We start from the raw sequence: 27,721 nt of genomic DNA, 5'->3' as shown, positions 1-27,721 counted from the left end.
GCCACACAAAGCTGTGTTCGCTGTGTTCGCTGTGTTCGCTACGTTGGCGACCTCGCCAGGTGTTTGGTTCTCGGCTATTTTTCTAATAACTTCGCTGAATTCGCGCATGCGCAGATAAACAAAAACATGTTTCCGCGCGGATTTGAGCTGTATTTATGTGTTTGTTTAAATTAATAACATATTGAATAAAAAAATCATTGAAGAAGTACGAAAATATCCATGTTTATGGAATAAATCGATAGAAGTATATAGAAAGCAAGATATGTGAGATGATGATTGGGAATTGATTTCAAAGGAGGTTCATTAATGTTGTGTGTTAAGGTAATAATAATTAATATTGGTGTGAATTCCCATTGTTCTTAATTTTCCTTTTATTCCGTTGACGATTAATCGTTAAAGAATTATATTGGAATGAAATCATTGTTTATTAACCTCAAGCAAATAGTCAATTTTTCTTTGCTAAAATTCTTTCCTTGTAATTTAGATTTTTCTTCTCAATTTTATTCTTAATAAGAAATAAAATGCTATCAAACTGATTTGTTTTTATTATGAAATAATACATAAATTTGGTTTCATGCTCACCCACTTGCTTAATGAAATGATGACATTCTCCAAATTATATTCTTTTTAAATTTACTTCTTAAACCCATTTATTGTTTTACATTTACATACTGCGAGAGCCAGCAGAATATTATCGTCGTCGGATTCACCACTCGAATCCCACGACCTACATCTCTCCAACATCGCGAACTAGACTGATCTGTCTGGCAGCCTGGCGCAGCGAACATAGACAACATCGCGAACATAGCGTAGCTTTCTGTGTGGCCACGCGTTAGATCAGTTTTAGATAAGCGCATGCGCACGTACTGCTTTGTTGTTTTCTCGCTTACAGCGCCACATACGCTAAATGTCGACTCCTGAACGTCATTATCCCAATTAGTAGAGGGTGAACTTGTGAACTTTATTTGGCAACAGGATGGAGCCCCTCCACATTGGAATATCTTTGTACGAGAGTGGTTGAACGTCAAATTCCATGACCATTGGATTGGTCGTAATGGTCGAGACGACAGAGATCTCTTCGCTGGCCTCCACGTTCACCAGACATAACGCCATGCGATTTTTTTTTCTTTGGGGCTTTATAAAAATACTGTCTACGTTCCGCCGCTATCTAATGTTTTGCCAGTGTTGAGACACAGGATTTAAGAGGCTATTGCTTCCATTACTTTGGACGTGTTAACCAAAGTGTGTAAAGAATTGGACTTTAAGTTGGATGTGTGTCGTACAACTCAAAGTGCACATATTGGAAATTTGTAAGAAAAACTAGATTAGTTTACCTTCAATTTTATTTATGATTCGTTGTAAATAGTCTAGATTAAACTGTTATAATATTCCATTGAAACAGAAACATTCATAATAACCGTGGCAGAATAAATATATACAACATTCATATTACTTATTGCGAACAACCAAATTTTAAAAAAGCAACGTGACTCATACTATCTAAGGGTATCAAAATATATAACAGCTTGCTAACAATAACGCGAATTTGTCTGATCCCTACACTGTAAAAATGCTTTTATAATTTTACAATGATAGTCCTAGGATTTCCCTTGTAACAAGTACAACAAAAAATTTACAGTGTTCCAATACAGATTGATTTAATGATTATTTATAGTAGTTTAGTAGGCATGTATTGCTGAATAGCAGGACAATCCATGGTTAAAATTCAGACACTTGTACCTGTCTACTACATGGCCTCTTTCCAGATTCCCGAAAATTTCGGGATTTTTTTTTTTTTCACGCCAGGATATAACAAGGCCACATATTTTGGCGTGTTACACTTCATTGGGTAACCACTTCTTGTTTGTATTTGGTTCAAGGTCGCGAAGGCGTGTCAAGAGCACTGTAGTCCAATCATCAAATTTTTGTAGATGTATATGGGCTTCACGTCTACTTTGCTAACCAATGAAATTATGAAATTAATAAACGTGAAATTATCGCGGCTATTTATATTCACCCACAGTGAAATCGGAGATCTCTGTGCCAGAACACTGTAAAATATTTTTGTACTTTTTACAAGGAAAATCCTTGGGAAGTAAGTTTCCAACGATATCACTTGTAAATCTGCAATGCAGAGCTTTGTAAAACTGCAAATGGTACGAAGCTCTGCCTTGCAATTTTACAAGTTATATCGTTGTTAACTGAGTTTCCAAGTACATTCCTTGTAAAAGTACAAATTTTTTTACAGTGTAGCAATCCCGCCACTAAAAAGTGCCGAGTCACGCCCAACTCAAACGAGGCTCTCACACATTAAGCAGCCAATAGTTCTGCCCGAGTGTACAGACTACTGTGGAGTACATCCTGCCCATTACTAAACCCGTGAATCCAACCAGTCCCTAGGTATTGCTGCCTCAAAGTACCGAAGCATAAACTGATTAAGTTACGGATACCAGAGCCTAAGTCATCGTGTCCATCGAATAGTTACCTTGACGAAAATATCTCTGACGGTATCGCGAGGTACAGTACCGAGAATCACGAAAATAAAGTTTTGTTCTGAACTTTTTCCGCTCCAATTTCTAACACTGGAAGGTTTTGTCAATACGTTACAGTATATGTATGAATTACCTCTAGGATAGACTTCACGATCCTCTATGTACTTCGACAAAATACACCTGCTCATTGGCTACTGACTCGTGACACGTGTTACCATGAATTCTTGTGATAAGATACTACTTTTGTTGAATGTTTTTCATTTGCTCAGAGTCCTTCAGATAAACGGTTTGCCCATCACTGAATCATCATGAAGGTTTTTGGAGTCTAGCCTATCGCGAAATGAATCCGCGAATTTTTCCGGTCTCCAGTTTTTGGCAATGACATGTGGTAAACACAGATTATTTTTTTTTGTTTTGCTCATTTGAACTCCGTGGATGATAATAATAATAAGCCACATAATTAAAAAAAAAGTATTCATTGGAATGGAAGAAAAATTCAGCAGCCAATCACAAATTCTCGACGTAAGAATAGAGGAGCCTGCAAATGGGACGCGTGAAGACGGGCTTCTCTCGAAGGAGCAATCAGCGGCTTTTGTCGGAACACAGGCAGAAGGAGGCGGCGCGGCGGCTGAAGTGGAATATTCACCCTCCCTCTCCCCCCCGGGAAGTGGTTCGTCTCGCCTACGCTTCCACGAACAGCCTTCTACATCCGCGCTCGGAGCGCTTGCGCTGAAAACTAGAGACCGGAATAATTCCTCTGTTTAATTTCGCGAATGACTAGAATACAAATGGGTTTAACATTTTGCTGCTTCAGTGATTGGACCAGAGTTTGTGTGAAGGACTCTGAGACGATGAATGACCCTCAATGAAAGAAGTATCGAATCACAGAATGCCAGTTAACGGGTGTCACGAGTAACTGGCCAAACAGCAGGTGAAATTTTCCCGAGTACATAGAGGATCACGGATTCTATCCTAGAGATCACTGAAACCGCGATTTTTTTCCAGTACCTACTGATAACACAGCTGCGAGACTCCAGAAGAAACACTCTCGACGACTGAGCTTATCTCGCCGATGCCGTGAGCCTTGTTTGGGTGACGTCACGCCACGTTTATCACAGCAGGGTGGAGTTAGTGAGTACTTCAGCATTTAACACTAAACCCTCAAGCTTACGGTGGAAATATTGAAGTAAAACAAATAGCTATGTGATACTGAGTTAAAAAAATAAAGAATGTTAAATATTTAGCTACCGAGTAGGTATACACTCTAAAATTGAAAAAAGGAAACCACTGCTCCAAATTTATCCAAAATGAACCACCTGAAGATGTGAATATCTAAGTTTAAATCCAGTGGCTTAAACAAACTGAATCGTCAACTGATCCCCGCTATTTTCACAGTGAATTTCTTCACCTCAAACTCTGATCTACCTGTTAGTGAGTTTTCGGTTATTCTATACTATTCTTTCACTGATTCGAAATAGTTATTCAGAGTTAAGAGGGCAGGGCTGAGTCAGTGTGTTGATTGCAAGCTCGGAATCTGGTCTGTAACTGCGGCCCAGGTTTCGGCGCTAAGATGGGGGATGTAGTGTTGGAGAATAGTGGATAATAGCCGGTCTGAGCCTGAAGTCGGAGTGTGGAGCCATAGCCGGTAACCGCCATCTTGGATTGTGTCGTCGTGGTGGCTCTATTAAATGACCTTGGCATTGACCTTAGAACTTGAACTTAAAAATTTGCCAAAGTCTGCAAAACATCGCCAAATTTGACCCAAAAATTGCTAGTATAACTTAAAAAAATTTCAGTTAAAATAAAATAACATTTTCACCAAAAATCTCAAAAAATGTGAAAACTCGAAAATTTCCATTTTCAAGGAGATATTTCCCATCAAAGATTCCAACAGAATTTTAAAGAACTAAAAGTATAAAAAAATTGCTTAAGAATCCTCAAAAATGTTAACAATTCAAAATAGTGTATTCATATTCAGGCTCAGGGGCTTGAATTAATTTTTTAAAGGATTCTTAAACCACTTTTAGGACTATAGATAAGTTATTTTAGCTGCAAAAACACTTTGAAAATTTTTAAAAAAAATTTTCTGGATTTTACAAGGGAAATTACTTTGGAAACGGACACTTTTGAAACGGACACTTTTGAATCATCACATTTTTTTTTCAAATATTTTGGTGAACATCTTAAAAACTGAAAGTTTTGAGTCATATTGGTTAATGTTTGCAAATTTTGACAAAAATTTTAATGTCAAGGTCATCCCAGATGGCCGCCGTACCGTAAAAAACCAAGATGGCGGCCACCGGTTCCGGCTCCACACTCCCGATTCCAGGGCTCGGACCGGCTATTATATACTTTTTCGGAGGGGCAAGACAACAGATGCACTACATCTTAAGTCGAGACATGCTAAACACGCGTTAGCATTTGTAGTTAGTCTAAAATGGATACTGTTATGACGCGGCTAGCGACAAGGCTGGCCAGGCAGCCGACGGTAGCGCCCGCCCATCTCCCACCGACCCGGTGATCCGATTAGCAGCGGCTTCTCTCTACCCCCTCGAGTGTTCGACAAGTTTCCAGTGAAGTGGAGTAACTAGGACGCCATCGTTCTCGCACATTCGAGTGTTAAGTCGGGGAGGGCTACGTACGAGACTTTTCCAGGACGGGACTTCAGAGTCACACAAGACGACGCCGAACTCCGGCGGAGAGTGTGTCAGAGGCTTGTGGTGACACCGGCGAATCCTCGGGCAGTGAAGTTATGAGGGCGAGTGCTCCCTTGGCGAGCGATAGCGGGCGACGAGTGACGGCCTTCGGGAGCGGAGATCGGATCATCGATGATTGGTGCATCGGGGAGCGGTCTTGCGGCGCGGACGAGCGAGAAGTGCGCAGCAGTGAGTTGGGACCGAGGTGTGCGGTAAGAAACGAACAGCAGCGAGAGCCACTGTTGAGCCGAGCGCCAGCGGGGAGAGTAAATAGTGGACTTATGACATTGGTATTAGTTTTTGGACAAACATTTGAATTGCTATAATTTAATTAATAGCATAACTATTTGTTAGTAAATAAATTTGTATGTCACTCGTAACAATACTATTACATATTTAAAATTATACTCTCATGGATCACGAGTATTTGACACCCAGGAAGCTAAAAAGGAAAAAATTATATTACATTTATGACCCAAATATATTCGGTAAAATGAATTACGTGAACATGCACCACTTTACACTGATTATAATACAAAAAAAATCCTCAAGAATGGACAACAAATTAAAACAAATACACACGGAGGACAAACTAAAATCAGCTGATTTCAAATGTTAAATGCCCAGATTACACAGTGAATTCCGAGCAAGGAATTGGTCAGACAAAATTACATCACATGTAGGGAGCAGATACCAATCCTCGAAATGTCGCAAATATTTGGTCGTAGAATATCTACTATATTCATCTGTGCTTCCATCGTTGTGTTGTTCAGAATATGGGTTTAGTATCATCTTTGCGTTCGTCTGTTCGTCGCTTTGTTGTCTGTATCTACTGTTCTTGTTGCAACTGTCTCGTCGTTGTCCGCCTACTGTGTTCGCCTGTGCTATAACTTTTCTGACTTAATTACTTTCTGTGAACTCCCTGTACTGCCTAGGAATATAACTTTTTGGCTTGTTTTTCATGTGTTTATATTTTATCATCAGGTTGTCTATTTGCGAGGTATTAATACGAGATATAGTGTAAACAAGCAATTGAATGTGTCCTAGAAATTATTTTTAATTAGTCTTCCCTATTGCAAGAATCATTCAAAAGAACGGGCCAATGATATGCAACCCGGAAAGAGGGTATGATGTTGCAGCAGCCATTTAACGAAAGACATTGGTTTCTTAGGTACGAGTGTGTGTAACCAAGCCAAGCAATGAAATGTCTTTAATCCAACATTTTCAGACTATATCTATCCCATATTAGCGATAACTTCCGGAATATCAAAAGTCAATATGGTTTTAAACGGAATACCAAATCTGAACATGTGAAATGTATGATGTGATCCACTGGAAAAAGGAAACACAGGACTGTAATGAAAACTGACAGCAATGATAGACTCTGAGCGAACTAAAAACCCCGGCACAGCAGTAATGCTACCTGGCGGCCAAGGAAACAGCCGGAATCAAAAAATAATTGAGTGTGATTGGTGCCGGATTGCAGAAAGTGCTGAAGCATAGAAGTCTGGACTCAAGACCGTGCATTGCACCACCAGATAAAGGTATGCGCACACTGGTCGTCAGCACACGCACGGCACGAATCAGATTTATTTAAAGCTAGTTGATGCCCGGCATGCGTTGCTATACCTCGTTCGATTTTTTTTTATAATTTGTTAGAAGTAGGTACCCATATACAAAGCATCTCTCTATATGCCCCTATATATATCTCACTATATTTGTCTATATATTAAAAATCTCTCTATCTATTTATATAACTCTATATATGTCTATATATCTCTATATACAGCTCTCCATATAACTATATATATCTCTATGTATCTATGTTTTTATCTATAAATCTCTCTAAATCTCTATAAATCTAAATATATCCCTCACTCTATCTCTTTATATATATCTCTATCTGTACACCTTCCTCTCTCTATATCTATGTTAGTTGTAACCGAAAGAGAAGACGACAGGGAAGAGGTAGAAATGACGCATCAGTGACGCTACGTAATTGTTGTAACGTTCCTTGTGTTTGTCTTCTCCTCAGTTTTCGTAAAGGCTATAGACTGACACTGCCATAATTCTTTTATTTTATTTAAAGTATCTGGAATATATTTATTAGTGTGGAAAAGATTTATTTGTGCAATTAACTTTATAAATATGTTATCTCCTTAGGTGACCTCCCCCTTTTTTTTTTTTTGCCAAGATGAGTCTTACCGTGTTACTGGTTCTTGTTTAAGCGCGCAGTTCAGGAAGCCTGTGGAGTATGCAACCCGCAACGTGGCTGAGAAAAAAGTGTACCTGCGAGAAAAAAAAAGCTCCAGTGTCGACAACGGCTGTGACGTCAGCGGAAGGCGGCCAATGTAGCGAGGGTGTAAAATATTTCGAAAGAAGCTTCTAGGTTCCCTAACGGCCGACAAGGCGAGTGTATAACCCCCCTGTTAGGGCAGCTGGATGGCAGTCGCCCGCCGAAGAAGAACGTCGCTACCCGCCCCGACGCTCCGACTCGCCGCACGTCCTTATGCTTCCCGATCGCCGCTGGAACACTCAGTCCTGGCGTGACGCCACTTGTCTGCGTGATAAAACTATATTCAGTGTGATGCAGCTGATATCAATGTATAGAATTGAATCACTGCAGCAGGTGTTGGAGAAATTCCAAGTCCGAGTGGGACTTATCCATTCTGTCACCGCAGAGTATACGACATGAGACTTAACCCATACGGTTGGACATAAGGGCATACAGGGCATAACTAGAGTTTGGTAGCGGCTGATGTAGTTTGTGCTTGTCGGTGGTTGGCAGTAGTTGGTGGCGGCGTCCCTAGACACGACTTTAAGCAAGTACTATGCCCCGGAATGGCTTACGCCGAGTTACGTAAGTGCAGTTACGCTTACGTATTGTGAACATGACTATGGACTAACACATAAGAGTGTTTATGAAAATAACAGCCTGTTGTGATTTGCGAATTTACGCAACTCGTGTTTACGTTGGTTGCGTCGGTATGCGAAGTTGTCCGACGAGAATGAATGCATGCCAGTGGCAATCCCTGGTATTTATGTGCCTTATTAATGGTACACGCATAGTAAAGTCTGCGGCAGAAGCAGCGAGTTGAAGTGAAGTCCTTGTGTGCCCGTCTGTGTAGACTGGATGTCGCGGACTTATCCGGGAGATGTAAGCCTGGGACGTCTGAATCCTGCCGTGGACTCGTAGAGGGGGGGGGGGGGGGCTTTTCCTGCTAGAGGAGTCGGACAACGAGTACAGAGCTGCCCAGTTACTACGAGGGGGTTACTGAAATTAAGAAAGGCAAGTTACGACGAGTTTTAAGGCGCCGTATTCCAGAACGTGTCCACACTGAATCACAGTAAGGAAAAGAAAATCGACAACCGTTTTAATAAACGGTGCCCTGCGCGAGATTAGAAACTGGTTTCAATGCATTCTAGTGAACCTTTCACAACCATCGATACAAATTTTTACGGCAAAAATACTAAAGATAGCAGCACCATCGCACAAAAATATAACCGCTTATCTAATTTACTCAAGTAATTTTTAAATTGCTATTATTTCTTGTTAGTACTATTAAAGTGTATCTATACTAATATTATAAAGATGAAAAGTTTGTTTGTTTGTTTGTTTGTTTGAACGCGCTAATCTCAGGAACCACTGGTCCGATTTGAAAAATTATTTCAGTGTTGGATAGTACATTTATCGAAGAAGGCTATAGGCTATATTATATTATCAATAACATTAGGGATCCTTACTAAAAGTCCAATTAAGAATCAAATGCGTTGGAGGGGGTTAGATACAACATGCAGTACACGTACGAAGTGTGTGTTGACAATGCCGCAGGCGCTAGAAGTTTATTTCCTATTGCCTATTAACATTGTTGCCACGCACTAGATGCCTCATCATTCTTGATTTTTCCATACAAGTAAAAAACACCCGTGTGATATTAACAACGAAGCAATCAGTACCCTCATATAGAATACATAGAGATAGTGTGAGGTATATATGTAGATATAGAGATAAATACAAATAGAGAGATACTAGATATATAGGACTATAGATGTAGATAGAGATAAATATATATTTAGAGACATGGATAGATTATTTGTATATGTGTAACTACTTCAAACATATTACAAAACAAAACTGAATGAGGCATTGCAATGCACGCCGAGCATTAGCTAGATAATGGAATCTTTTCTATATTTGTAATTCCTTATTTTTCAGTTTTTTTTCTATTTTGCTTTATAGAGTTTAGATTACATACAGACCAGGTAAATAACTATAAACTAGCAGAACAACGTCTGTCGGGATCTGAAAGTGATATTAATTATTTTGCACACTTGACATTCAAATTAAGAAGACAATTACTAACTACATCTGATCTCTAAACAGTTCCCCTTCACCCTGTGTTCAGCCCGGGCAACGCTGGGTACTGCAGCTAGTATATGTGTGTGTGTGTGTATATATATATATATATATATATAGGTGACGGTTGTATCCCAACAAGGCAGTGTTTATTCGCTACCTTAGCTGTACGTCTTGGCACACCTCCCTAGGATTTACCTCACGAGAACCGAGAACAACAGAAGTTAGGATGATCGGATCTAGTTACCCGGATCCTCTGGAATGCGAGTTTTGATGTTGTGTCGTTTCGCCACCTCGCTTCAGCTGTGGGACAGCGACCACTATTCTACGCCAGGAAACGCATAGGGAAACATTTCAAAAACTAACCTACCTCAAAACTACTTATACGGCGAAAAGATTTCCAGAACAGCTGTGAGTTAGAAGTTAGAACTGTGTAGCAATTGTCTGTGCTTCGTGGTTGTCTGGGTTTATTTAAGGTACATGTTATACTGTCAACAAACCAATCACAGCCATGCAGTGCGCAAGTAAACGCGTCCTGAATGGCCCGGCCAAATAAGGAAAAAAATGGCTTCTCTTGCAGACGGCCTCCATTAACAAGGTAACAATCACTAGCGCTAGGATACCTAATGAGCGATCAGATATGAATGTTGCAAATTACTGTTTTTTTGGCGTCAGTTATATTTAGTAAGTTATTTACTATTTGTAACAACGTCATGCAAAAAAAAATGATTAAAATGTTTGTCTAGATAATGTACGAACGCTCAGTACCTGGGAAATTCACAGTGGCGTAGGCAGGATTTGTGTATGGGGGGGTGTTAAGAAACATGCCCCCCCCCCCGTATTAAAGCGGGGGGTCCGGGGGTGTAAAATAGTGCTATTTTAGCAGTTTTCGGTTCTTAAATTTAAATATTCTAATGGTTTAAATTTTATTAATTTTAATATGAAATTTGTTTGAGTGATGAATAAGAAATTAATTAAAGATTTGGGGCTAAGAAGGGGGGGGGGGTTGAACCCCTAAACCCCCTCCCCCTGGTTACGCCCCGGGAAATGCATACAACTTTACTTCTTCGGCCACATTTCGGAAGCTTTTTCCCCATTAATATCTGGAATAATGAAAACAAAACAAACCACCCAAGGTTCGAACCACGCCCAAGTGATGACGGCTCCTCGGGCCTCGACTTGAACAAGCTGCGAGGCACTCCGGAGCGCGGCCGGGGCTGCAGGGGCAGGGGTGTCCTTGACACCGCGGGGGGACGTGGCGACGTGAGACCCCCCTCGGAAATAAAACAGCGCGTGGTTGCGACACAGAAGCTCGGAGGTCGTCATCAGCATGCGCCACCCGCACTCCACGGGTCTGTCCTCCGCCTGCGGCCGGGAACACAGAGTGTGCCCGAGGCAGATCTGCGCAGACACCGGCTTCCACGAGGGACCTCGCTGCGCCAGTCATATGACTTTGGTCCGGGCGTTTCCCGGCGAAAACTAACACACACTCTCTACTTGAAACAGTTCAAACCGCTCCCAAGCAGTGCAATTTGACTGCGAAACTATTCAAACTGCTTCAGTTTAATCTAAGGAATGCTGTAATTTATTTAACTGGGTGTATTCCGCTCACATATAAGTAGAGACCTGCAAAATTCGCGGTTTCGATGGCCTTCAGGATAGACTGCACATACCCCTGTACACTCGGGAAAATAAAGCAAGTTCATTGGCTGCCGACTTGTAAGTCGTCTCAGCTGGTTTGTCTGTAATTCGATCCTTCTTTGGTTGAGGGTTTATAACTGGTTGAGATTCGTCCAGATGAACAGTAAGCCAATAGCAAAATTATCTAAGAGGTATATGTGTTTGAAGTCTAGCCTATCACCGAATGAATCCGCGAATTTTGCAGGTCTCTACATATAAGTCATTAACACTGATTATAAATTTGATTTTCCCCACTTCAGACACAGATTTACAGCGAAGTCTCTGATTTACCAGCCACTAACAAGTTCTTGGCATAATTTTCAGATCTTACCGTTTAATTGATTCAGATTTAGAGTGCACACACACATACAGGCTGCACTGTTAGAACTTACAGTAAATTTACGGACATTTCAACTAAGGATCCACCTCAAATAAACGAAGAGATTTTCTCAATTTCTGATAATTGGATTTTCGTAAAAACAAACCGAGTTTTGTTTCGAGAATAAAATCACACGTGGAAGAAGTATCAGTGTTTTTTCAGGCGTATTAACAAGTTTTTGAATGTTTTGTTAACATACTACGATTATTGCTGTAGATTCAATTAAAAGTAGGTGAACTTAGTACCTGTAAATGTACGAACATAAGATAAATTAGTTAATTTGTAACCAATGTTCTCCGTAAATTTTAAGGTGGAAATGTGTGTATGTCGTCGTGATCAAAGCGTTGTCCCAGCGGCAGGTCACTGAGTGTGGTTTTCAAATATGTTTAAAAGTACGCACGTTTAAGTTTGTTTGCGGCTTTTAAAATGTCCCCAGTCCAGTCTTGGTCGTTCATGGTTCCAATAAAAGGAACCTTCTCCGAGTGTTTCCTTGTCGAAACAGTTTTGCATGAAACGCCGTGGTCTCCCGGGAACGTAAGCGCCGCCTGGCAGCCTGCAGAGAGACCCGGAACAGTAAGCAGCCCTCCGCCCTGGCCGTGGCTCGCTCCGGAACTACCGAGGTGCATTGTGGGGAGGGCAGTTCCGACCAAAGAAGAACTCTCCATGCAACTTTCACAGCCCTGAACACTCGCAATCCAGTTCATCTCTCTCGAGTTATAAAGCAGATGGGGGATAGAAAAAGCTCTTACAAGCGATTTAAATGTTGAGAATTCTTGGTCACGGAACGATGCAATAAATAGAGTCACGATGATTTCGTGGATTTATTAAGTTGCGAGGTAGACTTGAAAGGTTCACGTTACTTCAATGAAAGATACCGTAAAAATTAGCAGTTTCATTTTGCTGTAAGTTAGAATCCAAACGCGTTTCACTTATTGCTGCTTCAGTGATTGAACTACATTTGGTCGAAGGACTCTGAGCTAATTAATAACCCTTGCCGAAGGAGTTATCAAATCACAAGCTTTCCAGTTAACAGGTTTCACGAGTCATTAGTCAGTGAGCAGGTGTAGTTATTCCGAATATATAGATTATCACGGAGTCTATCCTAGAGATAATTGAAAGAGCGAATGATCGACAGTGCTCTTGACACGCATTGGAGCACTACGAGACAGAAAGAAACAAGGCGTAGACTTCATGTGTAACATGATAAACGATGCGACCTTGATATCGACCAATGGGCACTGTAAAGAGGTTTCGCTATGTACACGCAAGTTGAGTCTAGCCTAGTGTGAAAAGAATATGCGAGGCTATCTTGGTTTTTCATGTAGGATCGTCACAGCAAGAGGAAAATGTATTAAACCTTTTTTTAATTATATATTTTCCAGGGTTGCTTAGCCTTACACAAAGAAAATGTGGTAAAGTGTTAACATCCATCGTTGTCAAGAGTTTCGAACAGAAAAAAAGATAGTAAAAATAATAACGCATGGAAACTAATGGTATGATTCTAAAAAAGTATTGAGGGAGAGAATTTGACGGGCATTCATTGTCCCCAGACAGGGGACGTTATATCATTCCTACAAGGAAGCAATGCAAATGGGAATACCCCGATAAAACCCACCTGTAACTAACAACGTTCGCCAACTTTACATTGCGCGAATATCTGGGAAGTCGAAGTGCCTCTCACAAGTTCCTTCCATGAAGGATAAGGCAATGCGAGATTCCTCTCAAATATGACTTTGAACCCAATGACTGTAACAGCTGTTGGAGGCAGTCGACATTGTCATCCCATTTACAAATCTGGAAAAAGTTGTCAGAATATCTTGATATGAACTAGATTCGATGTAAAGAATAACTACAGCATCGAATATTTTCCTCCAGAGTAGACTCAAATTGCCTATAGATATTTAAGTCTTTTTAGGATGCTCATTAGTAGATTACCAGGTCGTATCCTTTTGGCGAGTTCCAAGTGTTCGGGTATCTTGTTTATAACCAGCTCAGAATCAACAAGGGTGTTTCAAGAGCACTGTAGTCCAATCACCAACGAGAAGCGATATATACGTGCTTCGAGTCTACTTTGCTACCCAGTGAATCTGTTAAGTAATTATGGCTCTAGCAATAAATACAATGTAAGTGTATTATTTTAATTTTTCACTAAAGACTCTCATCTAAGGAGTTTTTCGCAACAGAATTACATTGTTGAGAAAAATGGAAGTGTCTAAAGTGGTGCCTAAAGGCCTGTAAATCTAACAGCAAAATATCTGAAGCTCGATTTCTTTTCTCAAGTTTGAATTGTTGAACGGCCAAGCCCGAGTTGCTTGGACACGGATGGATTTATGTCAGCACGTGAGCACTACTCGTGTTGCGGGCGCGAACTACCGCCTTATGAAACGGTCTCATGCGCGCGTCTGGGCGCTAGAGCAGCTCTGTTGCCGTGGCAGGCGCTGTACTCGTGGACTCGTGGGAGAGGCGCTTCAGCCAGCGACTGCCGCCTGTGAGCCTTCATTCAGGCTCCGAGTGAACCAGGCGAATCACTGGCTGCGTCGCCTGAAGTCTGTAGCCAGGAGAGACGTAATAAGTCCCTACACTCGTGGCTAAGTGTCACTGCTTGTCCCAGCTGGCAGAAAAGCTCCCGCGTGTGGAGGAGGAGGGTAGCTATCTAGGTCGTCACAACCTTACCGTGTTGGTGCATATTAACAATAATTGTACAGTTCTTGGAAATCCAAATATTATGATTGAGTTAAATTTATTATTATTATTTGTAATTTTTATTACTAGTTATAGGTTCAAATTGAACGTAAAATAAAGTAGCCTAGTAGAAATATGGCCTGGTTTATGCCTTATGCAACATTTAGAACTCTTTCATACCCTCATGCGAAACTAATGAAAAACAGTAGAAAACTATGTTTAGTTATGGTTCTGTCAACTAATGGCGGATGAGCGTACTACGACTGCTTCATCGTGGTGCACGGTGCACAAGACTCGATAGTGGCAGAGGTGTCATCATGTCACGTGTGACGACGATGGTTGACGATCATGGCTCAGGGGCGGTTCCAGGAAGACTTCTCAGGAGAGACTATCGTAACAAGAAAGGATGCAGTTGCAAAACGTGACATTAAGGGTTCAGCCTTGTCAGGGGCGTATCTGTGTCAGCGAGGCGGATACGACGCTCGCTGGTGCTTCTAGCGCGGTATCGCCTCTAGGTGCAAGGCTGTGGACTGGCGCGTAGTCTTCTCGTCGTGAAAAAGGCAACTATGATGTTTCAGCGGTAACCATTACATGGTATGGCGGAGAAATGAATATAAAGATATAATGCAAGTTCATTGAGAACTTTCAAGTATCCATACCGGATGTTTCTAAAAATATGTTTATGAACACACGCTTATTAGTCATTTTCACTCTTCTAAAATTACAATTTAAAAACGAAATCTGGAAACCGAGATACCCATACACTCTTAGCGTATTCTTAAATGCTTTTCATAAACTGAAACCACTCGGATATCAGTAATAGTTAGATTATGTAAGTCCAAGCGCAGTGGATTATGGATCCGGATTTCGGATACATGATATTTGACCTCTGACGTCACCACTTTCCCCGAAATTTCCCTATTTCCCAGAATTTTCCCGTTTTTCACCACAAAATTCCCCATTTGTCCCTAAATTTTTTCCGCTTCCCACGAAATTTCTCTAAAATTATTTTTACTACGTAATTTTCTAAGTCTCCTCATTTCTCTCCACAATGGTTTAATACTCTCCATTACTCCACCAGATAAACCACCAACTAATATGACTTCACCTCCGCCATCTTGAATTGCGTCATTTCCGGCCGGCCATTTAGCATTACGTCATTTCCTACTGTCATCTTGGGTTAATATTTTCTCATGCCATGTCATTCCAATTATTATGCAGCATTCTAGTATTACATCATTTCCAACCGCCATCTTTGACTATTTCACCATCACCAGAGTCATCTGAACCTAAGTAATATTGGACTATGTCATCATCAGCTTTAGCCTGTGACATCGCTGCTTCCCTCTTGGATTAAATCATTTCTATCCATTTTGAACTCTAGACCTTCCTACCATCTTGGATTGACCTTTAACATCGCCACCACCATACTCACCTCTCCATATTAATCATAGTCTTTTGCTTCCATTTCGCTCATACATCCACCATCTTGGATATTTTTCTCATGCTCTCCCATTTCACTTATAAGTACACCATCTTGTAATTAATTTTATAATTCTCTCCTCTCATTTCATTTACTCTATCACTATCTTGTATTTCAATTCCCCATCATCTCATATATACAACCACCATCTTGAATTGTATAATCATAGGCTAAGCCTTACTTTTATTATTTATTCCCTGCTAGAGTATGCTGATGTATTATTCATTTGTTTAGTACTGTTAGTTCGACAGTCATCATTTAGTACGTTATTTACGATAGTCGAATTTGCATACCAAAGAGTTCTGTTTATTTCATAATTTGCTTAAAGACTAAAACCGTGCTCATACTAAATACTAATTAAAAATAATTTATACCAAGGGTAGTAGGCTCAGGCCACTCAACTATTAAGACTAGAATAAGCACCAAACATTTGACATCACAGATAAAATTTAAAATTATCAATTAGAAAATATTATATTAGTATTTATTCAACTTTAATTAAAAAATACTTCTTCGTTTTATTTAAATTCAAACCCAGTTCCTCATTTTCTTTTCGATTGACATTTGAACTAGGAAACATAATAATGTTAAATAAATAACTTATTTATTGTAATAGTAATATATGTGTTATACATGTACAAACCTTTATTATTAATATCCCTACATATGTCAGTATATTTGCTCTTTTTACATCCAAACAAAAGATTCATATTTCAGTATAGGTTTGGTAGAATATACTTTATTACGATCATTAAAATTATATCTGCAGTTGTAAGTTAAAATATTAATCAGGTAAAATTAAGGGAAAATCATTACATATTTAACATATGTTTATGTACCAAATATTTACTATACATAGTTTTACATAAAATAAGCATATAAATATACACATACTTCTGTAGTGGGTCGAAATGATTAAATATCAGCTCCAGACGGTTCGCCGAAGTTAGTGTCCGACCAGATCCTTTACCCATGTATTATTCGTCTTCCATGCAGAGTTTTTGATACTCTGTTTAACTGAGTGCTCCACGTCGTCTGGAGTGTTAATTGCAACAGCCGATGTCTTGAAAGCACGCTTGCTCATTTGATTCTCGGGCGACTCCGGTTTACCATGTATAAAGTCCAACCACAAAGTTATATTTTAAAGGCTCATATGTTGCTGTATCATCCGTAAGCTGATCTATTAAGTTCTGCTCGATATCACTAAGAAAAGTACAAACGTCTTTAGCCTCACTTAAAGTATTTAGATAGTAGCGGTCCTTCAAAACTCCTCTAAATGTAGATTGCGCCAAGTAGAATCCATTATCATGTGTCTGTGACGCGGCGAGCACAGTGTTAGGTGTAGATTCATGAGCAGACGACGATGCGGACGGCTACTGCCGATCTGCTTCAGTGCAGGAGCCTGTGCGCATGAGAACCTCTAGCTTGAACTGAGGCGCCTAAACATTCACAAGCTGTTCGGCAGGCAAGCGACCTGCGCCTTCGCATGTCTTCCAAGTGTCTTTTCGAACTTGTCAATGCGAGTACACCAAAGCTTACACTTAACACACTGAAAATTTCTACAAGAGGGATTCTTCGCACATTTACTTATCTCATGCCTTCGTGCAGCATGTCGCAGTAGTTACACAGATGTCTAGTTGAGGGTGATGCGCCTTCCAAGACACTTGTTTAGATTGTGTCCGAGATTCATTTCATGACGTAGGTTGATAATATATTTTGGTCAATCTCACTAAACTCAATGCAATTTGGTTTAAGCAACAAAGTTTCGCTGTTTGATGGTCATGCTAGGAATGTAGAAACGTAGTTTTCATAATAATTTTGTCCCTGGGCGTAAATAACGTCACTGAGGGAGTCCGCTTGCGCTTGCAAAATCGCAACAGTGGAAATTAATTTCGCGGCCACCCCTGGAATCCTACATATTTTCGTCCATGTTATTGTACCATGGCTTAAGTGTAGGCTAAGAAAATAATTGGAAATGAAAGTAAATGTGTCGCTTATTTTTTAAACCGTGATTTTGTCTCAATCTTAAACGATAGTGCGAGCTCCGAAATATGTTTTCAGCTCACTTGTGAAAGTAAATTTTATTGCGTCTCAACCTGAGGCCATTTAAGTTGCTGTGAAACGTATTATCTTAAATTTTCTAGTGTATTCCTTTTCAGGTTAAAGCAGAATGTACGTTCAATCATAAATATATAAAGCATTCAAGGCTTACTCACAAGAACTATGTACAGTAATTGCCAGAATAGACACAACAATATGATTTAAATTGTATACATTACAAAGTCTAACTTATAAATAATATAACATAGACTGAAGAATTTCCAATTCCCTTTTAAGTTGTCCTAACAATTGCTCAAGTTTGAATGTATAAATCGCAAACGAATGCAGCACAGATAAACTGAAAGAGGAAACACGTATAAACGCTGGTATGTTGAGTTTATCCTTGCCGGTAAATATATCCTCGGAAGCCATGAAAGCTACACACGTACGTAGCTAGGGTCGCAGGATCAATCCCAACCCCCTACCCTCCCCTCTCCATCAAGACTTAAATTTACGAGCATCGAGTTGGTGCGCATGTGTTAGGTAGCCCGCTATGAGCCTGAAGGACTCAATGCCATAAGCTTCTACGCGTTACCATGCGACATTAAACCTTACTTTATCTTGACCCTTTTCCTCCTGGTTTCTCATAGCAAGTCACGACCTCAGAAATGTGTGAAATAATAAATAGCTTTTAATTTTTCTAGGTAATGTTTTACTTGCAAGTGAAAAAATCATTTTTTCCATCAATCAGCTTTATTCTCATCCAAAGCAGTTCAAGCCCAAACAAATGCCCTCACAAGTATTCATCACAAGTATCTACCTTTCTTCCCCCACCTACTTCACAAATTTATACGCAGCCTCTTTCTCTTAGGTTACCTCTTTAACTCTCATAATTTTTTATGAATGTTATATATGAAACGTTCTTTAAATAATTCACGTAATGGAGAATTGTTTGTATAGTTGCACCATTTTAGTTTTGCAGTTTGTCATAAAATTCAAGAATGGAAACTAAAAATAAGAATGAAAACTTAAAACCACAGAGAACTAGCATAAATCAGCTCATGTCGAACAGTTGGGCCCTATGATGAAACTAAACAGATATTCTGGACAACACAACGACTACAGCACCGACGAACACAGTAGGTTTTGTTTGACGAAACATTCTTGAATATTTTCCATGACAAAAAGTCCAAAACTTCAAAGGCGTAAGTAAAAAAAAAAAATGGTTGTCTGTAAAGTCGGTTTATGGATGATAGTTTTACGTGACAACGTCATAACAAAACATTGATGAAATTATTGATCCAGAAGAAAAGGAAATATCATATTCGGCCTGACACTGAGCCGTAATAGGTTTTTGCAACCAAACCATTTAGGCATTAAAAATATTATATTCTTTGAGGAAGAATTTTTTTTTAATTTTCCATCTTTTGTATGATAAAATCTACCTCTGCATACTTTTATGTATAAAATTGAATCAATTTTATTGAATTATCACTATTTTGTATGGATACAAAGGAGTGAAATGAAATGTACAATTTAATTAATAAATTTACTTTTATTTGCATTCATTAATTCATATTTATTACTTTTGAAATGTTGCGTGTGACGTATTTATTTTTACAAGTACAAAACAAATTCGCAGCTGCCGAGATTCGAACCGATAACCTATGGATTGGAAGTCATCCACGCTAGCCACACGACCACGAGTCCATTTTGAGAATAATCGATTCAGATGGTTTAAATTAATATTATTCCACGCACGATATTGGTTTGAATTTCTTTTAACTAGCATATTCTCTGTTGGACTCGAAACGCATGTAGTGGGACATCGGTAGTGGGACATCCGTAGTGGGTCATTCGTAGTGGGACATTCGTAGTGGGACAATTTCGTGCGTGCAGCCAGCGTTCATCGATTTATTAGACGTCACGTCAAAAAATCGTATTAAATGTATATATGAACACACACATATGTCTAAAGTGTGCCTCTACGCCCTTATTTCCACTAAATCCTCCCAAGCACGGATAGAAGCCTATTATCGTGCCGACATCCAACATATAAAAGATCAGCTAGGGTATACAAACGGCGGTACAGTCTAGCCTTAAAGTCAGTAAACTTGCTTGCGTAGACAGCTTTTTTTTTTATGGAAAAGAACTGAGATATCTGTGTAGGTGTCTTAAAATGTAGGACATATTTTACATAAGCCCAATAATATAAATACATGTTAAAACTGTAACGGAATGGCGAATATTTGTAATATATTTTCATTCGCACAGAGAAGATTATTTTGAGACAAACAAATATTTGTTTGTATATGGCGAAACAAATATTTATTTGATGTAACAAAAGGTTTGGTTGGCCATACCAAATTTGATGGGTCACCAAAATTTTACTTTTTACCCCTAACAAAATATATGGTTGAGTTGACAAAACTATTTTGTCGGGCCAACCAAATCTTTTCTACAGCAAAACATTTATTTAAATCAATTGTGTGTTTCTATTTTCCCATATACACATAAATTTATTGTTGAGGCAAACAAACATTTCCTTAAGTGCAGTAATAAGGAGTTATAGAGGCCGAAGCAATTATTTTTAAACATTTAGCCTGCCTGTCTACTAAATTGTTACAGCATTACGCAAAAACTATCAAATGTATTTTGATTTCGTGACGTAACATTTAGAACAATTATTTTATTCCGATATGTAAAATAGCTCATGAACCTGTCTCTCTGAAATTATTCTCACGAACAAAGTCGAGGGCTCAGCTACTTGCAAAAAAATTGTTTATTTCCGTTGCAAACTTCCGTCATGACAAAACGTATCAGTAAAGGTGGACAGCGAGTGAATATGGCGAGCCATGGTGAACGTGACACTTGGTTAAGTGATTCACCTTTGTGAAGTCTGCTGTCAGGTCGGTTTATCCTCCAGGATATTTATCTCCGCAACCGTTATCTCTGAGGCGCTGTTCTTATAATTGTGGTGATTCTCACGCCCGTGTTAACGACTCACTGTACTTCCGTCTGACAGCACCCCTATCACATCTCAAGCACGACTTGTTCGTGTGCAATCAGAAAGCAGAATCCGTCCGATACTCTGATTTCAATTACACATATCGTATTGAACAATTATCAACTTCGCATGCTTAAGCTCACGCATACTTCTTATTCAGAACTGAATACGTGCCGCATGCTTACCGACTTATTGAGTATGCTGTTTCCTACAGTAATATATTACTTTTTTCATTAAAACAAATTAATAGTTGAAATACTGGTAACTAAGTTAGAGAAATATGTATGTTTAAATACATACACTGTATTTTTTTTTAATGAAAAAGAAATATTCACGTAAATTTACAGTATGTGACTTTGTGCATTTACATGAAAACAACTGTGTCACCTCAAAATAATGTTCGCAGTAATACTGTGTTCGTATCTTATCCGGAAATTTATGCTTTGGTTGTTCAGGCACCTCAAATGGCTAAATTTATTATCCCTAAATAGCTTTCCAGTATTTTCTGCCCATGTTAATAAGCAAGGTAACACAAAATAACTTTTCAATTAATTATAACATTATGCTTGAATTAAACATTAGTAGTATATAATAGTTCCTCCGGCGGCTGGTACTGGTGCGTGGTGTTAGTGTCAGTGTCCGCCATCTTGGATTGTGAAATTACGGCGACCATCTTGGACGACCTTGAACTTTGACTTAGACCTTCAAAATTCGGAAAAAAATAAAAAGACTCAAATTTTAACAAAATATGCCCAAAATTCGCACAAAGTCGCTAAATTTCCCAGGTTTGGAAAAAAAAATCCGTAAAAATCTCAAAACATCAGAAAATAAAACATTACCTATTTCAAGGGAAAAATTCCCGTTTTAAGGAAAAATTTCTCGTTTTAGTCCTCCAAAAATGTTAGAGGCTTGAAATGTCCTCAAAAGTTACTATTAAGATATTTTATTTCGATACATATCCCACAAATACGTATAATCAAATGATGCAATTTTTTTAATTTTTTTTTTCAATATTAGAACTGAATAAAATTAATATTGTTTTTTTCAATAAATTTAAAAATATTATAACCTCTATTAGCTAATAACTATGACTACATTGCTTCGACTTTATAGGTAGCTTAATTTTTTTTAATTTTCACAACACATAACCATGATTAATCATGATATTGAAAGCTATTCAAGTAAATACTACGCTATCTAAGAAAGTTTTGATTCTATGAAAAGTTCATCCTACATGAAATAATTGCGACCTGAATTTCTTACCAATACATATTAATGACGTGAATAATACCTTTAACGGGTGGTAGTGTAACGTACGTATAATTTACTTTTGTATTTACAAATACATTTGTAGACAGTGTCAAGCAAATTGTCACAAATTACACAGTTCCCAAATTGTAGTGCCAGTCGTCTGCGAATACTTCTGCTACTATTGTTCTGCCAACAGCGTTTGCAAACAACTTCGCGTGGTAGTCGAGGTCCGTAAACAAACTCCACGCGATGCCTGGCGAGTGACAGTGTTTAGGAATGCGTACCCTATCGCTGGCTCCCAACATTTCTGGCGAACTGTGAACTGCGAGACAAGTCACGTGAGGCACGCTCCTAAAGGGTTTGCGAATGCCGCTGGCACCGCCAGCGAGGTGGCGCGTGACGCGGCGGATACCCACTGCCTCCCCCCTTCACCAACACCCCTCCGCACCGCGGCCGCGCGCTCATTTGCAATTTGATTCGCTGATCTCGCGTTCTGCGCACGGCGCTGCTCGCTGTCGGGAAACTTCTTCCACGGACCCCCCCCCCCCCCCCTTCCCAGCCCAGTCCTTGTCCGCGGAGTGCTGAGCCGCGGCAGCGCGACGCAACAGCACGCATCGCATCATTGTCAACACTTTATATTACAACCGCGTGGAAAACAGTAACAAACAATTATAGGTATATAACATAATTGCATTCGCAAGGCCTACTATGATTTTACCATAAGACAGTAACCTGCTTGTTTCGTTAGTTTTCCAAAAAAAAAAACTAATCATTGACACACGTAAATAGCATTTCTCACATCATCTCAGAAATCCAAAGGACAAAACAACTCAACTCTGCTTAAACGAACGGTTGTGGGGAACCACGCGTTAGTAAGTCCGGACACAGACCTGCCGCGCTATCTATCAACGAACTATCGAATTGAAAGAGCAATTTTTTTTCTAACCTAACTGAAACTAAGTGTATTTGTTTGGAAGGGCTCTGGGTTGGGAAAGACTCTCAGGCCGAAGTCTTCACGCCTAATCATGTTGGGTTTCAGCCATGCAGAAAGGTTAGCATGCATCGTGTGCTTTGTTCGGAGATTGGCCAGCCATGGGGCAACAATTGATGCCATGACTAACTGCCCTATCTTAGATCTAGAAAGTTGGGCCCAGATAAAACATGCGTTGGCACAGGGAAAACCCAGGGCTCATTCATGCGGTGTTAGATAGTCAAGCAGGCAGGTTCAGTGCAGGACTAGACGGATGGTCCAGGAAGAACACTTGGTCAAGGGCAGACAGTTTCTATGTAGCTGGGGTTGGGAGCTTGGGTTTTGTTGGTTTTTCCGTGAGCGCATTAAATGTGTCACTAACTGACCACCGCCAAGAAATTACTAAGGTTTACCCTATACACAGAAGCTATCTATCAATTTCTACAATTAAAAATTTATTCCGAAAATTCATTGAACGTAAAACGTGTTCTACAGATTTTCCAAATGGATTTAGTAAACAAAACCCTTAATTATTTCTTAGTAATAATTTGATATTGACGGACCAGTTTAATCAACAATCAACGGATTTAGGCTGTTCTTAGTCAGGACACAAATTATGTTTGGTGCACCCTTCCCCCCATTACGCCCCCCCCCCCCCCCAAAAAAAAAAACCTCTAACAGCAAGAAACCTGCCAGGTATAGTTTATTTTTAAACGTGTACATTTTGTGTGAAATTTTCATATAAATTATATAAAACTCTGTGTACTTACTGAGTCTATATAATTACATAATAATGTTTTTTTTTTCAATAGAAACACAATATATAAAAAAATATTGTGTTGATTGTGTTACATTGTTAAAATTACAATATTGAATAAATTTTTGTCAGTGTATAGAAACTAAACTTACTTTTATTGTTGTATTAAATAAATCATAGACATATTGAAGGTGCCATAAAGGAATGTGTCGGCCCAACCTGCGCCCCTCCAGCCCTGAGTCGAGGATAAGTTCTCGCGCTCATTCCAGTGACATCGCGCCCTAGACGTGACGAGAATAAATAAAAGCGAGAAATGTGAGCGAGTCTTTCAGCACACAGGAGATGTGTAACATATAACCTTGGTGACGAGCCAATTCATGAGCTCGCATGTTGCAAATACATTTATAATACGAAACTCGGACATCAAATTTAACGTAGAATTCTTTAAAATAATGCCGGACATGATACATATAAGCAAATAGTGTTTACAACTATATTTCTGGACTCGAATCACACGTAGTTTCCACACCAGCCGCTAGAATTCGTTGTTGGGGCAGCTACGTCGACTATGGAGTCATTCTATTTGCAATTAAAAATGTTTAAAATATATCATGAAAACGGTTCCGATAAAAGCGAAAAAGACTTAAAACAATATACTAAACCCCGGATTTGAAATTGATTTTCAACAGTCAATAGTATAAATTTTCTCTTTGGCTTTGTGAACTTAGGTTCACGCCATTTGTCACAGATGGCAGCACCGTGGTTACACATTTCAAATCCGTGTGACTTCCGTTCCATTCACGAAATTACTCCCAAAAAAATTGCCGTATACCTAGAACTAAGATGTTACACAGGAAACCTCTCTACAGTCAGGAAGTACTTCCGTCTCCGCCAGGTTTTGTCGCGCTGACCGTGCCTGATAGAGAAATATTAAATTCGCGTCGCGTGCGTCGCATCGCGCCCGCCGCGCCGCTGCGATCCCAGCATGAGCCATGGGCGTGCTCGGCAGCTGCACTAAAAAAAAATACTGTTTGTTCCTGCCACTAAAAATTTTTCAGTGAAGACAAATATTTCCTTGTTGACATCATCACAATTGTGTAAGGTCCACTAAGTAGATTATTAGTGACAGCAATATTTTTTTGTCGCTAGTAAATGGTTTTCATGAGACTAACAATTAATTTTTCTTGAGGCCCTGTCAGTAGTATATAATAGGGCATACTAGATCTGGGTTCTGGGTGTGGATTGAAGATTGTCGGTCCGCCATCTTGGATTGTGACGTCACGGCGGCAAAAATTCCTCAAAATTCCTCAAAAATGACTCAAAATGACTCAAAATTTCCCGTTTTAAGAAAAAATTTCCCGTTTTCGAGGGAAAAGTTCCCGTTTCGAGGGAAAATTTCCCGATTTAGTCCTTAAAAATCCCAACGGCTAGAAATGTCCTGATAGAGGCTTAAGCATCCTTAACTCAAGCCTCAGTTAAGCCTCTATCAGGATGTGACCTTGACCTTTGACCTTGACCCCGACGGCCATCTTGGATCCACCATCTTGGATGACGTCATTTCGTTTTCTCGAACATTCCGGCATTGTGTTATCGGCCATTTTGAATTATGATGTCCCCGTTGCAATTTCCGTTACAGCCGCCATCTTTAAATTTATTATCCGATTTTAATGAAAATAATTTTAAAATTATAAAAAAATCAAATAAAATTTTTTTTAATAACATATTTAAAAAACAAACATTTACAACATGGAGCTCGGAGTCCTCGGTTCGAACCCGACGAGTGCAAAAAAAATAAAAATGGCGACCGATCCTTCCCTCGTGGTGGGTGCTGGCAGACTGACTCCCGCCACTTTTTATCATCATCTAGTATGACGTCATGGCCGCCATCTTGTCTTCGATGCTGGAAGCCATCATCATTGTATCGTCGGCTAGAGTGCGCCGATGACATGTTAGTTTAATTCGTATCCGCTAGAGTGCAGTAATCATTTATTACTGTGACACCCGCCATCTTGTCATTTGGCCGCCATCTTGAAAATCCGTAATTATTTAGCTAGAAATTCGGGAAAAGTTCCAAAATTCATTAAATAAATCACTCATTAATTTACATATTGATTCGATCGATTCCCGTCCTCGGTTCGATACCCGATCGATGCAATAATGTTTAATCTTATTTAAAAAATAATAATTTCAATATACCATGTTCAACATTCGTAAAGAGTCTCTAAATCCTCTACGACCACCATCCTATCAGACATCAAGACCACCATATTGGAAATGTGTAATTTTAATGCTAGAGATCCGGGAAAAAAGTTCAGAAATCATTAAATAAATTTCCGATCAATATACTGATTAATTAGATCGACTAAGGTCCTTGGTACGATCTAGGATGATGCAAAAAAATTAAATATAACATCAATTTAACATAATAGTAACAGGTTCGAGGAATTAAACACCGCAAGTTCTTTTACAAACATAATATTTATTACATAAATTCTATTCTACTACAGGATCACTTACGAAAGCCAGCAATCTTATAATCATTTAGTTCCACAGCGGTGTGAAATGACTAATTCTTAGCTCCAATCGGTTTATACTAGACAGAGTCCAGCCAGAACCTTTACAGACATAGTCCACCTCTTCTTGACAGAGTTACTGGATACCGTTTTTAACAGTTTGCTTCACATCGTTAGAACTGTAAATTACTGCAGCCGATGTCTTGAATGCACTCTTCTCCACTTTGTCATCGAACGGATATGGCTTTCCATATATACAGTCCAACCACAAGTTATATTTCAAAGGTCCGTTTGTTGCTACATCATCAGTAAGCTGATTGATTATCTTCTGTCTGATATCGTCAAGAAAATTACAAATGTCCTTCGACTCACCGAACGTATTTAGATAATAGTAGTCTTTCAACGTTCCACGAAATGCAGACTGCGCCAAGTAGAAGCCATTATCGTTCACTTGTCATGCTCCGAACACAGTCTTAGGTTTAGTTCCATGTGCAGACGTCATAGCAATCGGTTTCTGCACATCTGTTTTTTTGCTTGTACGCTTTCGTGTCTCCAATCTAAAGCGAGGAGTCTAAATGTCGGCAGGTAGTTCAGCAGTAGGAGCACAGACTCCACCTTTACATTTTTTTCGCATGATGTCGCAAACTGTCAATTCGAGTAAACCATTTAAGGCACTCATCACATCGAAACTTCATGCGAGAAGGATTCTTCGTGCATTTGCTCCGCTCATGTCTTCATGCATCATGGGAAAATGCGAACGACGTAACACAGTAGCTGCAAGGATACCGTGGTGATGAAGACGATCCTTTCATACCCGATCCAGATACAGGAGTTGCAACATTAGTACCATTTCCAGGCATTCTCTTATGCACATCGATGCATCGTTGTTGCGCCGAAACCTTTACTTTCTGCCGCACAGCAGGACCTTTGCATGCCTTCATGTGCGTTTTCATATTATCTTTTCTGGCAAACTGCTTATGACATTTCTCACAAACAAACATTTTACGATATAGGTTCTTGGCACATTCGCTCCTCTCGTGCCGCCGAGCATTGCTGTTGTTTGAGAAAATCTTGTCGCAGTAACAGCACCGATGTTCGCTAGTTGTCAAATCAGCATCCATTGAAGTCTCCATCGAGGTCGTATCGTCGATCGTCGTGGTTTCCTGCACATCCAGCTCAGTAGTCATTAAGCTATCTTCTGCTGGTGGTATCACATCTGTTGAAATCTCCTCCAATGTTGACGTCGTCGTCGTTGCCAACGGGATCTGCTCCACCATTGTCGTCGCTGACGTCAAGGTTCCCGTAGACGATGGTACAACGTCCATCGAGTTCAGCGTTAAAGTCGGTAAAGATGCCATCGAGTTCTCAAGAACAAGTAATTACGCGACTTATGCACCAGATGAAATAATCTAGG

General features: G+C 39.6%; 1 protein-coding gene across 1 annotated transcript in view; it reads right to left on the bottom strand.

Annotated features, from left to right (window-relative positions):
• The window catches only part of LOC134531935 (uncharacterized), a 145,684-nt gene that overhangs the window by 100,734 nt on the left and 17,229 nt on the right, over positions 1-27,721 (bottom strand). The window contains exon 2 of the mRNA XM_063368039.1: positions 10,674-10,946. Coding sequence (XP_063224109.1) covers positions 10,674-10,946 — 273 coding nt within the window. The remainder of the gene's footprint in view (positions 1-10,673; positions 10,947-27,721) is intronic.

This window comes from Bacillus rossius, chromosome 1, assembly GCF_032445375.1.
Source record: "Bacillus rossius redtenbacheri isolate Brsri chromosome 1, Brsri_v3, whole genome shotgun sequence".
Taxonomy (NCBI): Eukaryota; Metazoa; Arthropoda; class Insecta; order Phasmatodea; family Bacillidae; genus Bacillus; species Bacillus rossius.
Note: the sequence above shows the minus strand (reverse complement) of the source record. Positions and strands in the feature narration are given on the sequence as shown.